This window comes from Prosopis cineraria, unplaced genomic scaffold (genome assembly GCF_029017545.1).
Source record: "Prosopis cineraria cultivar Desert tree isolate PC_DT_omini unplaced genomic scaffold, ASM2901754v1 PC2, whole genome shotgun sequence".
NCBI classification, from domain to species: domain Eukaryota; kingdom Viridiplantae; phylum Streptophyta; class Magnoliopsida; order Fabales; family Fabaceae; genus Prosopis; species Prosopis cineraria.
The window spans coordinates 21,244,800-21,255,424 of NW_026555333.1; the positions used below are offsets into that span (position 1 = coordinate 21,244,800).

At 28.1% G+C, this 10,625-nt stretch overlaps 1 protein-coding gene across 6 annotated transcripts; it reads left to right on the plus strand.

Annotated features, from left to right (window-relative positions):
* Positions 1 to 1,447: 1,447 nt before the first annotated feature.
* LOC129302355 (tropinone reductase homolog At2g29170-like) lies at positions 1,448 to 5,529 on the plus strand. Of its 6 annotated transcripts, XM_054941172.1 has the most exons (6): positions 1,448 to 1,525; positions 2,024 to 2,134; positions 2,429 to 2,636; positions 4,087 to 4,303; positions 4,699 to 4,805; positions 4,916 to 5,529. In XM_054941172.1, the coding sequence occupies exons 2-6, from the start codon at positions 2,055 to 2,057 to the stop codon at positions 5,090 to 5,092; spliced, it is 789 nt and encodes a 262-aa protein (XP_054797147.1). In that variant the 5' UTR covers positions 1,448 to 1,525; positions 2,024 to 2,054; the 3' UTR covers positions 5,093 to 5,529. The 6 variants fall into 6 exon arrangements, 4 of the variants coding, with proteins under 4 accessions (XP_054797147.1, XP_054797149.1, XP_054797146.1 ...); XM_054941174.1 differs by lacking the exon at positions 1,448 to 1,525 and having other exon boundaries at positions 1,931 to 2,134; positions 4,896 to 5,529; XM_054941171.1 differs by lacking the exon at positions 1,448 to 1,525 and having other exon boundaries at positions 1,936 to 2,134.
* The last annotated feature ends 5,096 nt before the right edge of the window (positions 5,530 to 10,625 follow it).

The window sequence follows — 10,625 nt, forward strand, 5'->3', positions numbered from 1 at the left end:
GGACCTATCTATAGTTTTCAAATTTTGCGGGACTTATTTATAAATTAGTTTGCTCCATAAAATCTATACATAATTTTTCTTAAAATATATATGAATTCGACTCTTAGAACGTAAAAATGTGCTTCACAGAGTATTTTTAATCATTAATATGCATTAGACCCTTCAAGCTATCTATTCATTTAGACCTTGTATTTTTCTAAGGTTAGCCTTGAAATGAAATTTTTTTTGCATAAAAGAGCTTTAAGGATATGCCTTTATAAGCTTTTTAAAAATGAGCTTGAGCTAGCTTTTTTAGGCCATGCATTTTTCTCTCATTTTTTATAATAGTATATGGTTGAAATTGTTGAAAATTTAATTGTTGAAATTGTTGGATTTATATCAAATTTTAGAATTAATATATGAAAATGATATAAGTTGTTAAATTGTGTATTAACATTGTTATAAATTTAAATAAAAAAGTATACAAGATTTCAGCCTATCAATAAAAGTTGGGTTTGTAAAACATAATCAATTTAAAATATATAAGTTTTTGGGCTTGAGCCCTTAGATGTCACAATCTTAAGGGTCATGTTAGCTTTTATTGATAGCTCCGCTTTTAGTTGCCAAAAATAAAAAACCAAACACTCCCTAATAAAAAAAAATTAAAAGGATCAAGTTTTGATAACAAATAAAGTACAAGATTTTTTTTTAAATAAACATGAATGGAGAAAAAACCTCGTTTGTGGAAACAAATTGTCCCACATGGGGCAAGCGGATGACTGATGAGGCATGGGTATCCACACGGTTTTGGGATGAGATAAGGTTTGTGGATAATAACTTCATGTCCACTAGTGTTAAAGCTTTCCTCTTCTTGTTTGTTTGTTAATTTCTTTTGCTAATTAACAATTGTAACTATTAAGGTTTTAACTGGTTGGTCTTTTTGGGTTAGGGACTTCTAATGTGCTTTTCTTTATTATTCTTTGTAATGTCCAAACTTCTAAGCTTTGTTTTTTTATTATTAGTTTCTACATAAAATGAGAGACATTTTTATATTTTAAAATTCCAAAACAATTGTGGCAGTTTTGTTTTTGAGAAAAGCCTAAAGTAATTGTGAGAAAAATGCTTTTTATTGATTTTCTTAAGGCCCCATATTAGAAATATTTTGGGGAGAATTATATTTAAGTCTCAATAGAGAGAATTAATTACAGTTAAATCCTCAATAATTTTTTTTGAAAAATAAATTATAAATATAAATTCAAATATACAGTTGCAAATTCAGAAGTTTTAATTACAAATAAAACATTTAAATTTCAAATGTAACTCTGTTTGCAATTTAGAGTTTCAATTATTTATAATTGTCTAAATTACTATATATAACTCTTTTTTAAAATTTTGTTTGGACCTAACTGTTGTTATTTTTTTTTTTTTGGGACTTACTATATATGAATGGAGAAAAAGCGTCGGTTGTGGAAACAAGTTGTCCCACATCGGGCAAACGGATGACTGGTGAGGCATGGGTATCTACACGGTTTTGGGATTAGATAAGGTTTGTGGATAATAAGTTCATGTCCCCTAGTGTTAAAGCTTTCCCCTTCTTTTTTGTTTGTTAATTTGTTTTGCTAATTAACAATTGTAACTATTAGGGTTCTAACTAGTTGGTCTTTTTGGGTTAGGGATTTCTAGTATGCTTTTCTTTAATATTCTTTGTAATGTCCTAACTTTTAAGCTTTGTTTTTTTATTATTAGTTTCTATATAAAATAAGAGACATTTTGATATTTTAAAATCTCAAAACAACTGTGGCAGTTTTGTTTTCTTGAATGATTTTTTAAGGAAATAATCACAATTACACCTTTTATTTTTGAAAAATTGTTTAAAAAAATACATAACTCAACCGTCTTGAGATTTTAAAATATTAAAATATCTCTTATTTTATATAGAAACTAATGATTCAAAGGAAAAATAAAAAGAAAGCTAGGAATTGAAGTTGGGCTATTACAAAAAGGATAAGAGAATGAAAAATCGCTTCTGTTATTGTTGACACAGTTTAGTTGTGAGTAGAGAAAGAAAAAGAGAAATGGCATCAAAGGCAAATTCCAATAGGTGGTCTCTTCAAGGCATGACTGCACTTGTTACTGGTGGAACCAAAGGAATCGGGTCTCTCTCTCTTTCTCTGTCTCTCTCTGGTTAAAGAAATCGTGTCATGTCTTATCTTGTTCTTTTTCATTCTTTCATTACATCAAGAATTATATTTAATATATCTGGTGAAGTTAGGGTTTTAGCGAGTGTGTTGTTTCATATATGCAAACAAAATTAAATTTAGAGTCCAGAATTTTAGAAACTTGCTCATCAAAAGGTCTGGTTTGTCAAATATAGAATATATCTATATATTGCTCCTCAAGGCATTAAATCTATAAACTAAATTCAATTTTTTATGGTGATGAATTTTAGGCATGCTATTGTGGAGGAGCTAGCACAGTTAGGGGCTGCTGTGCATACTTGTTCTAGAAATGAGTCTGAGCTTAATGAATGCCTGCAACAATGGACTGCAAAGGGACTTCAAGTTACTGGTTCAATCTGTGATATGGTTTCTTCTGCACAGAGACAAAATCTCATCACTAAAGTTTCCTCAGTCTTTCATGGAAAACTCAATATCCTTGTCAGTAAACTAATTTTACATATTTGTAATGTATGTGCTTTTTTTTATCACTGATAATGTATAGAATAGTTTTCTTCATGTGTTGGAAAGAGAATGTTTCCCATGTTCTAATTTGTGATTGATTAGGGTTAAAAAGATAAAAATACATAAGAATTGTTTTGTTAGGAGCATCTAGCTTCCTTAAGTTAACAAAAGTATAGAAGTACTCATCAACTTTTTTTAATGAGGCGGCATGCTTCATGAAACCATTAAAATGGCTTAACATCCTTTAATGTGGACACAAGATGTTGAGTTAAGAATCAAAAATACACAGAAACTATTTCTGTAGGAGCTTTTGGTATTTTTAAGTTTACAATGGTGCATGACACTTTTATACCTAGAAATTTTTTTTTGGGATTTTTTTGTATTTGAAGATAAAGTTTATGGGTATTTTTATACATTATGTTTAATTTCTTCTTCTTTTTTATAACTGAAAATTCAAGAATTTATAACTTAAAGTCTATATTTTACATTAATTTTTTTTATAGTCTTCAATTATCATTTTTCCAAAAATAAAAAGTCAAGTCATGTGAGTAGAATAGTTGACTTTTGATGAAACCGCATTCTCAAAAGATTCCACAACACCATTAGAAGGAAAATCCTATACCGCAACCTAGCTATCATGTCAGATGGAAAGAATTTAATTTCCAGCCGAATGAATCCCAGTGTTTGGACATCCCATGTCCTTATGTTTTCCCATGCTCATAATTATTTAATTCCTTTGATTTCATCGTCAGTTATTTTGATGAGAAACATGGAAAAATTGTCCTTACTGAAAAGAATTTATGGATATTTATGCACTGCTGCTAACTTAAAATTACTACACACTCCTGATGAAAAGATTCTTGAATATTTTTATCTTTTAACTCTTGATTATAGCGTGTGTGATCAGTATAGATGCTAGATGCCTTTATTTGATGTGTGCTTCTTAGATCCCATCAATTTTTTGGCCTCTAGCAGTTCTGCAAGAAAACAATGCTTTTCTCCTAACAAATTAAGTGAGAAAAGCTTAAAAAAATTGTGAGCAAAGTTCTTCTCATGGATTTTCTTAAGGCTCCATATTAGAAAGATTTTGAGGAGAATTACATTTAAGTCTCAATATAGAGAATTAATGATAGTTAGGTCTCTAATAAAATTTTGTGAAAAATAAATTATAAATATATAGTTGGAAATTCAAAAGTTTTAATTGTAAATAAAACATTTAAATTCTCAATGTAACTCTCTGTTTGCACTTTAGGACTCTAGCTATTTGCAACTATCTGAATCAATATTTATAACTCATTTTTTAAAAATTTTGTCTGGATTTAACTGTTGTTAATTTTTTCTTTTAGGACTTTACGATATATTATTCTTTTAAGATTTTGGGTATTTATATCTTTTTTTTATAAGCTAATGTTTTATTAATAAATAGGTAAACAATGTAGGGACAACTATAAAGAAACAAACTGAGGAATATACAGCAGAAGATTTCTCATTTTTTATTAGCACAAATCTAGAATCTGCATATCACATGAGCCAACTTGCATATCCTCTTTTAAAAGCTTCAGAAGCTGCGAGCATCATTTTCATATCTTCCATGGCCGGTGTGGTATCTTTAAATGTGGGATCCCTATATAGTGCAACAAAAGGTAATTATATTGTTCCCTTTATTTGATTTTTGTGGTAAGATATATGTGTAGAAAATTTCATTAATTGTACATTATAATTCTTTTATAATTTCAAATTCTCTTCACATACTAGTCATTTGAAATTCCTGTCATTTCAAATATTTGGTTATCCTCATGTTTTGACTATTGATGCTGCTATGATGACTCCCATTTAAAAAAATATAAGTAAACCTATTCTCAATTTTATGTTTTTCTTTCGAATCTGAACTCATTTTTTTATTTGAATTTTTTTAAATTACAAAAGCAAAGGATCTTTAAATACATGAATTTTAAATGTGAGATTATTTAATATGCAAGATTTCAAATCTAAATCCATCAATCCAATCATTGCATAAGAAAATTTGAAATGCATACAGGAGCAATGAACCAACTCACCAAGAACTTGGCATGTGAGTGGGCGAAAGATAATATAAGGACTAATTGTGTTGCACCAGGCATTACTAAGACACCCCTCGGTGATCGGGTAATTATTCTATTCTATACTTAATTCTCTTCTCATTTTGTTGTTGCACAAAATCCATAAGAGTCATGTACTTAATTTAATTAAGAATAGTTTTGTTATTATTCTTATAGCAGCTCCTTGAAGATAAAAAGTTACAAGAGGATTTCATTAGAGGAATACCTTTGAAACGAATTGGGAACCCAAATGAGACATCTTCTGTGGTGCCGTTCCTTTGCTTGCCAGCAGCCTCCTACATAACAGGACAAATTATTTGTGTTGATGGAGGATTCACTGCATTTGGTTTGTGAATTTTGAGAAATCTTGGAGGCAAAATTTACAAATCACCATGAATTGATCCATAGTTGTTGTATTTATTTATATCAAATGATTCGGCCTTGGACATAAAATAAGCGAAGCGATATAAATTACCATTACCATATTAAGTTGGGATAAAATTTTATAACAAAATAAAAAAACATTGTCTTTTCTGTTGTTGGAATATTAGAGTATTACCATGTGATTAGTGTTAATCACATTAGTTAGTTTTGGACCCTAAGTTCTATATAAAAGGTGTCTTATTGTGTTTAGAGGATATGGGGTTGAAATCCTACCTTAAGAGGGAGGTTAACTTGGTCCTCACACATGGTTATTAGTACCCAAATGGGTTGATTAGTTTTGTAATCCTTCAAGTGAAGGAATGTTTTGTAATTATTGTTGTTGATTAATTAAAAAAGGTTTTCATCAATATTCTTTTCCTCTTTGATTTCTCAATATCAGTTATACATTGATCCAGTATATATATGTGGTGCAATGCATGTTACATATTTTTTATTATCAACTAATAGATAATATGTAAGAATTGCTCCATAGTAGTTGTATTTATTTATATCAAATGATTTGGCCTTGGACATAAAATAAGATAAGTGGTGTAAATTACCATTGTCTTTTTAAGTTGGGATAAAATTGTATGACAAAATAAAAAATATTGTCTTTTAAGTATATGCATGTGGTGCAATGCATTTTACATTTTTATTATCAAATAATAGATAATGTGTAAAGTGTATCTTTAGCTAGTCTCTTTTAATTTTATACAATGTTTTAGTTTAATTCATGAATTTTATAAAGTTTTTTTTTCTCCATATTCTCTAACCTTGATATGGTTAGTTTCATTAACCAAAAAAAAAAAAAGAAAAATCAATTTTAAACATTTAAATGTTGATAAAACATTTTTAAATGTTGACTTGTTGAATTTCATTTTTTAATTAAACTAACAATAATTGACACAAAAGATCATCATTTGACATTAATTGATGATATTAAGGTTGAGGGACTAAAAATTTATTTTATAAAATTAAGAAACTAAACTGGAGCTTTACATAAAATATATCTAATGTGCAACAACAAAAGTGTACATAAATTGGGGTATCAATCCCTTTGGTCATATTTGTAGCACATCTTTTGGAAGTATTGTTCGATAAAAAATGTAGGACACTTTATAATAATTAAACTTTTTTTTTTCCAATTTTACCATTTCTTAATTACAGTGAATATATTTATTGTAGCTATATTATTATTTAAAGCTACGGGAAAAAAATAAAAGTACATCTCATTTTTCATGATATAAAAAATTAATTTTTTTAAAATATGTGAAATAGTTGAAAATATTCTTCAATAGACAAAAGTATATTTAATATGCAGCAACAAACTAATGGCACATACCTAGATAAAAACTAAGTCTCCACACTTACAACCCATGTAACAAGCTACACTAGTAACTAAGTAAGAAGCGTGGAATAATTAGTTCGTAAGGACCGTCATTGTATAACCATTCATTAATGAATGTTATTTACCCCAAAGAGTAAAAGTGGAAACCTATAGGCATGGAAGTATATGAATAATGGCACTAAAAATAATAATATTATTAAAAGAATATCATTGAAGGACTATTGAAGGAATTTAATATTGAATAAGGATTTTTAACAAGTAAACATTTACAACTAATAAGTGAAGTTATTGTTTTAACAAGCACTACAAAAAATATGACTTTTGGCGACAACTTTTAGTGGCGACTAAAAAAGTCGCTGCCAAAAGTGGACTTTTAGCGGCGACAAATCAAAGTCGACGCCCACTTTTGGCGGCGACAAATTGTTGCCGCCAAAAGTTGTTGCCAAAACTATATTTTTAGTGGCGATAAATCAAACTCGCCGCTTAAAGTCACTTTTAGTGGCGACGGCGACTTTAATTTGTCGCCACTAAAAGTTCACTTTTGGAGGCAACATTTTATCACCACCAAAAGTATTTTTATAAAAAATAAATTAAAAATTAAAAATAATTAATATAATTTACTTTTGGCGGCGACAAATAGCTTTTTTATAAAAAATAATTTAAAAATTAAAAAATAATTAATATAATTTCAACCAAAAGTATTTTTATAAAAAATAATTTAAAAATTAAAAAAATAATTAAATAAAATTATTCAAAATATATTTATGAAATTAAATTTCTTATTTTATGTATAGAATTAAAAATAAATTATATATAGAAACGTGAAATAAAAAATAATAGTTAAAGTGTGCTAAGTTTAATTATTAAATTTTTTAATTTTATATTATTCATAATCATTTTTTAGACATATATAGCTCATTTTTTTTTGTAAGAATTATGTTATTAAGTTAGTATTTTAATATGATAAATTTAAATCTTAATGGGTTATTACTTCAATTATAATTAGGTTAAGTTATACATAAATTATTACTTACAATCAAATACATAAATGGCATTAAGAAGTTAAAGTTGTACAAACATCATGAGATGCTAATGATATTATAGACTACTTAGCATATTACGTACTTTATGCTTAGCTTGATATATATATAGTATTTACTTCTTCTATTGAGCTTTAATGACTTTTGGACAAGGATTTCATGTAATTCCTCCTAGTATATTTAGATTTTCATTGCTATAATAACATTTTATAACTAATTATTACTAAGAATAATATGAATAACTACTCAAATCCACCTTTCTATAAGATTGAAGATGATTAGATGTTAACTAGATTGATCACACAGAGATTCTTGTAATTATCATATATTACAAAAGTTATTAGTATTCATTTTCAAAATTATTCAAAATGACTATTAACAAAATTTATGTAGTTAAAATTAATTTTTTATTAAAATAATTTTTTAAGATATTGAAAAATTATCTATAAAATATATTTTTATTAAAAGAGGGGGAAATATTTAGCTATTTTGAGAGAAGATAAAAATTTAATCATTTAGTTTATCAATTTTAGAGAAAAATATGGAGAAGAAAAAAGTAAAAGATATTTAACATAAAATAATATAATACATTTTTATAAACAAATTATATACTTAATAATTTTCATTTAAAAAATAAAAATATAATTTAAAAATTTATTACAATGTATATAAGAATATTATTTTAATATTTAAAAATTGTTTATTTTAAGTTCATTTTCCTAAAAAAATAATATTTATTGTTAAAAATAATATTTTATTAAAATTATAATTTAAATATTCATATAAATCATTTTGTCATATTAATAATTGAAAATAAAATAATATATATATATATATATATATATCTCTTTTTAATCATATATTATTTGATATATGTGTATGCAGTTACATAATATATATTTAATTTTACATATAATAACTGCAGGTATATTTCAGTTCAATTGGCATAGAAGGGAGGTTTAAGGTTTGGAGGAGGGAGAGGTCAAGGGTTCAAATCTTGGCTTTGTCATATTTCACACCAAATATGTGACGTGGCGTGTGGTGGTGACGTGGCACGTGAGGTTGTTTGAGAAGGCACACACGTGATAGGTGATATAGCATGAACTGGTGGCGTGGCACATGAGGTAGCTTGACGGGGGCATACACATGGCAGGTGATGTGGCACGAGATGGTGACGTGGCACATGAGGTGACTTGAGGAAGTGCACATGTGTCATGTGACATGGCATGAGATGGTTGGGTGATGTGGCATTATCTGTTGAACACATAGACTGTGATGTGACACAAGATGGCAAGTGATGTGGCATAATCTGTTGCATATATGGTAGGTGACGTGGCATCACTTAATGCACAAGTGGCAGAGTGATGTGGCATAAAATAAATTATTATTTCTTAAAAAAAAGTTTTGGCGGTGACAAATTGTCACCGCTAAAAGTCTTTTTGGCGGTGACATTTGTTGTTACTAAAAAGACTTTTAACGGAAAAAAGACTTTTGGCGGCGACAATATTTGTCGCCGTAAAAAATTATTAGCAACGGTTGTTATAGCGATGATTTTTAGTGGCGGAAAGTCGTCGCTAAAATTTTTTAGCGACGGCTTTTGGACTTTTGGCGGCGACTTTTTGTCGTCGTCAAAAGTCAATTTTTTTGTAGTGAAGTATATGATCCATTCAACTTTATTATCAAATAGATATTAAATTCTTTCAAGAATTCTTCATTGATATTCTCCCTATAGTATTATTTGCATAAAGTACAAATCTAAAAATAAGCTCATCAATACCACCAATATCTACTGGAAGGGCAATAATGAAAGCAAGAATAAATACAAAAGTTGCTGTCAATAACATATAGTGATAATCAGAACACCAAAAATATAAAATAAAAACAAAATTAAATAATATCAATTCTTATAGAGTATATATGTAATATTAGCTCGTTGGAAATGAGAACTATATATATATAAAAGACTATATATAAAATTGAAGCAAAACCCCTCATTTTGTGTCTCAATGTTTTCTGTAATATATTAATTTAAAGAGCTCAAAATATATAACTCTATACTTCAGTAAAAAAAAAAAAAAATTAGGGGGCTGTGAGATCCCTTGTCTCTACCCCTGATTATATTGTCACCGTCTGCGAGGTATGCACACATGCTATAGAAATTATTGCACGAAAGATAATTGTGTACCGTTTTACAATAATAAAAGTTTTCTCATCAGTCATCTATCATAATCATTGTACTGTCAAACAAACCACTTGGAGATTCGAATCCATGCAATTATTTGAGTAGTGTATAACAAAAATATCACCCGACAATATAATTCCTGGTCACCACAAAGCTGGAAAACAATTAGGGAAAATGACATCAAAAAATCAATTTTAGATCAATTAAGTCCCAAGTAATTGTAAAAGGTCAATAAAGTCCCATACTATTTTTTTACAAATTAGAGTTATAATAAAAATAATGAAAATGTCCCTATAATTAAATATAACATGTACACTCATCAGCTCTAGATTTTTCTCTCGATATGTCTCTTTCCCGCCATTAATGAGAGTTGCATGTAAGTAGTGGAGCTGCACATTGAAGAATACTCATTCCTAAAACAGAGTTGCACTTGAAAGAGATGGAGTTGCCTTAATTATTGACTCAAGGAAGCTCTTATTCTCTGATAAATTTGTTTGGTTGGTGCATTTAAATAGGTGTTTTTTTTTTGACAAATCCCTGCATCTGAACAAAAAGGTTGACTCCATTAAGATTTGATTTCTTGCAAAATGGCTCTTGTAAGGAAAAAGATGGAACACTTTTTGCAACTGAACATGAATGATTTCTTTTTTATTTCACGTTTCTAAAGATTCGATATTTTGCAACTAAAAGTGTAAGAATTTATCATCGAGTGTCCATATTTTTATATTGTCACTATCTCACCGATACAAAAATCACTTATGTCAAAAGTAATTTGTTTCTAAGTGATATATTATTATATTTTATTTTTCTTATTGTAGGTTGATATTATTGGGTATAATGGAAAGTAGTTGTTTAAAGAAAGTTTTTGTTATTTTCATTTTGGTGGAGATATTG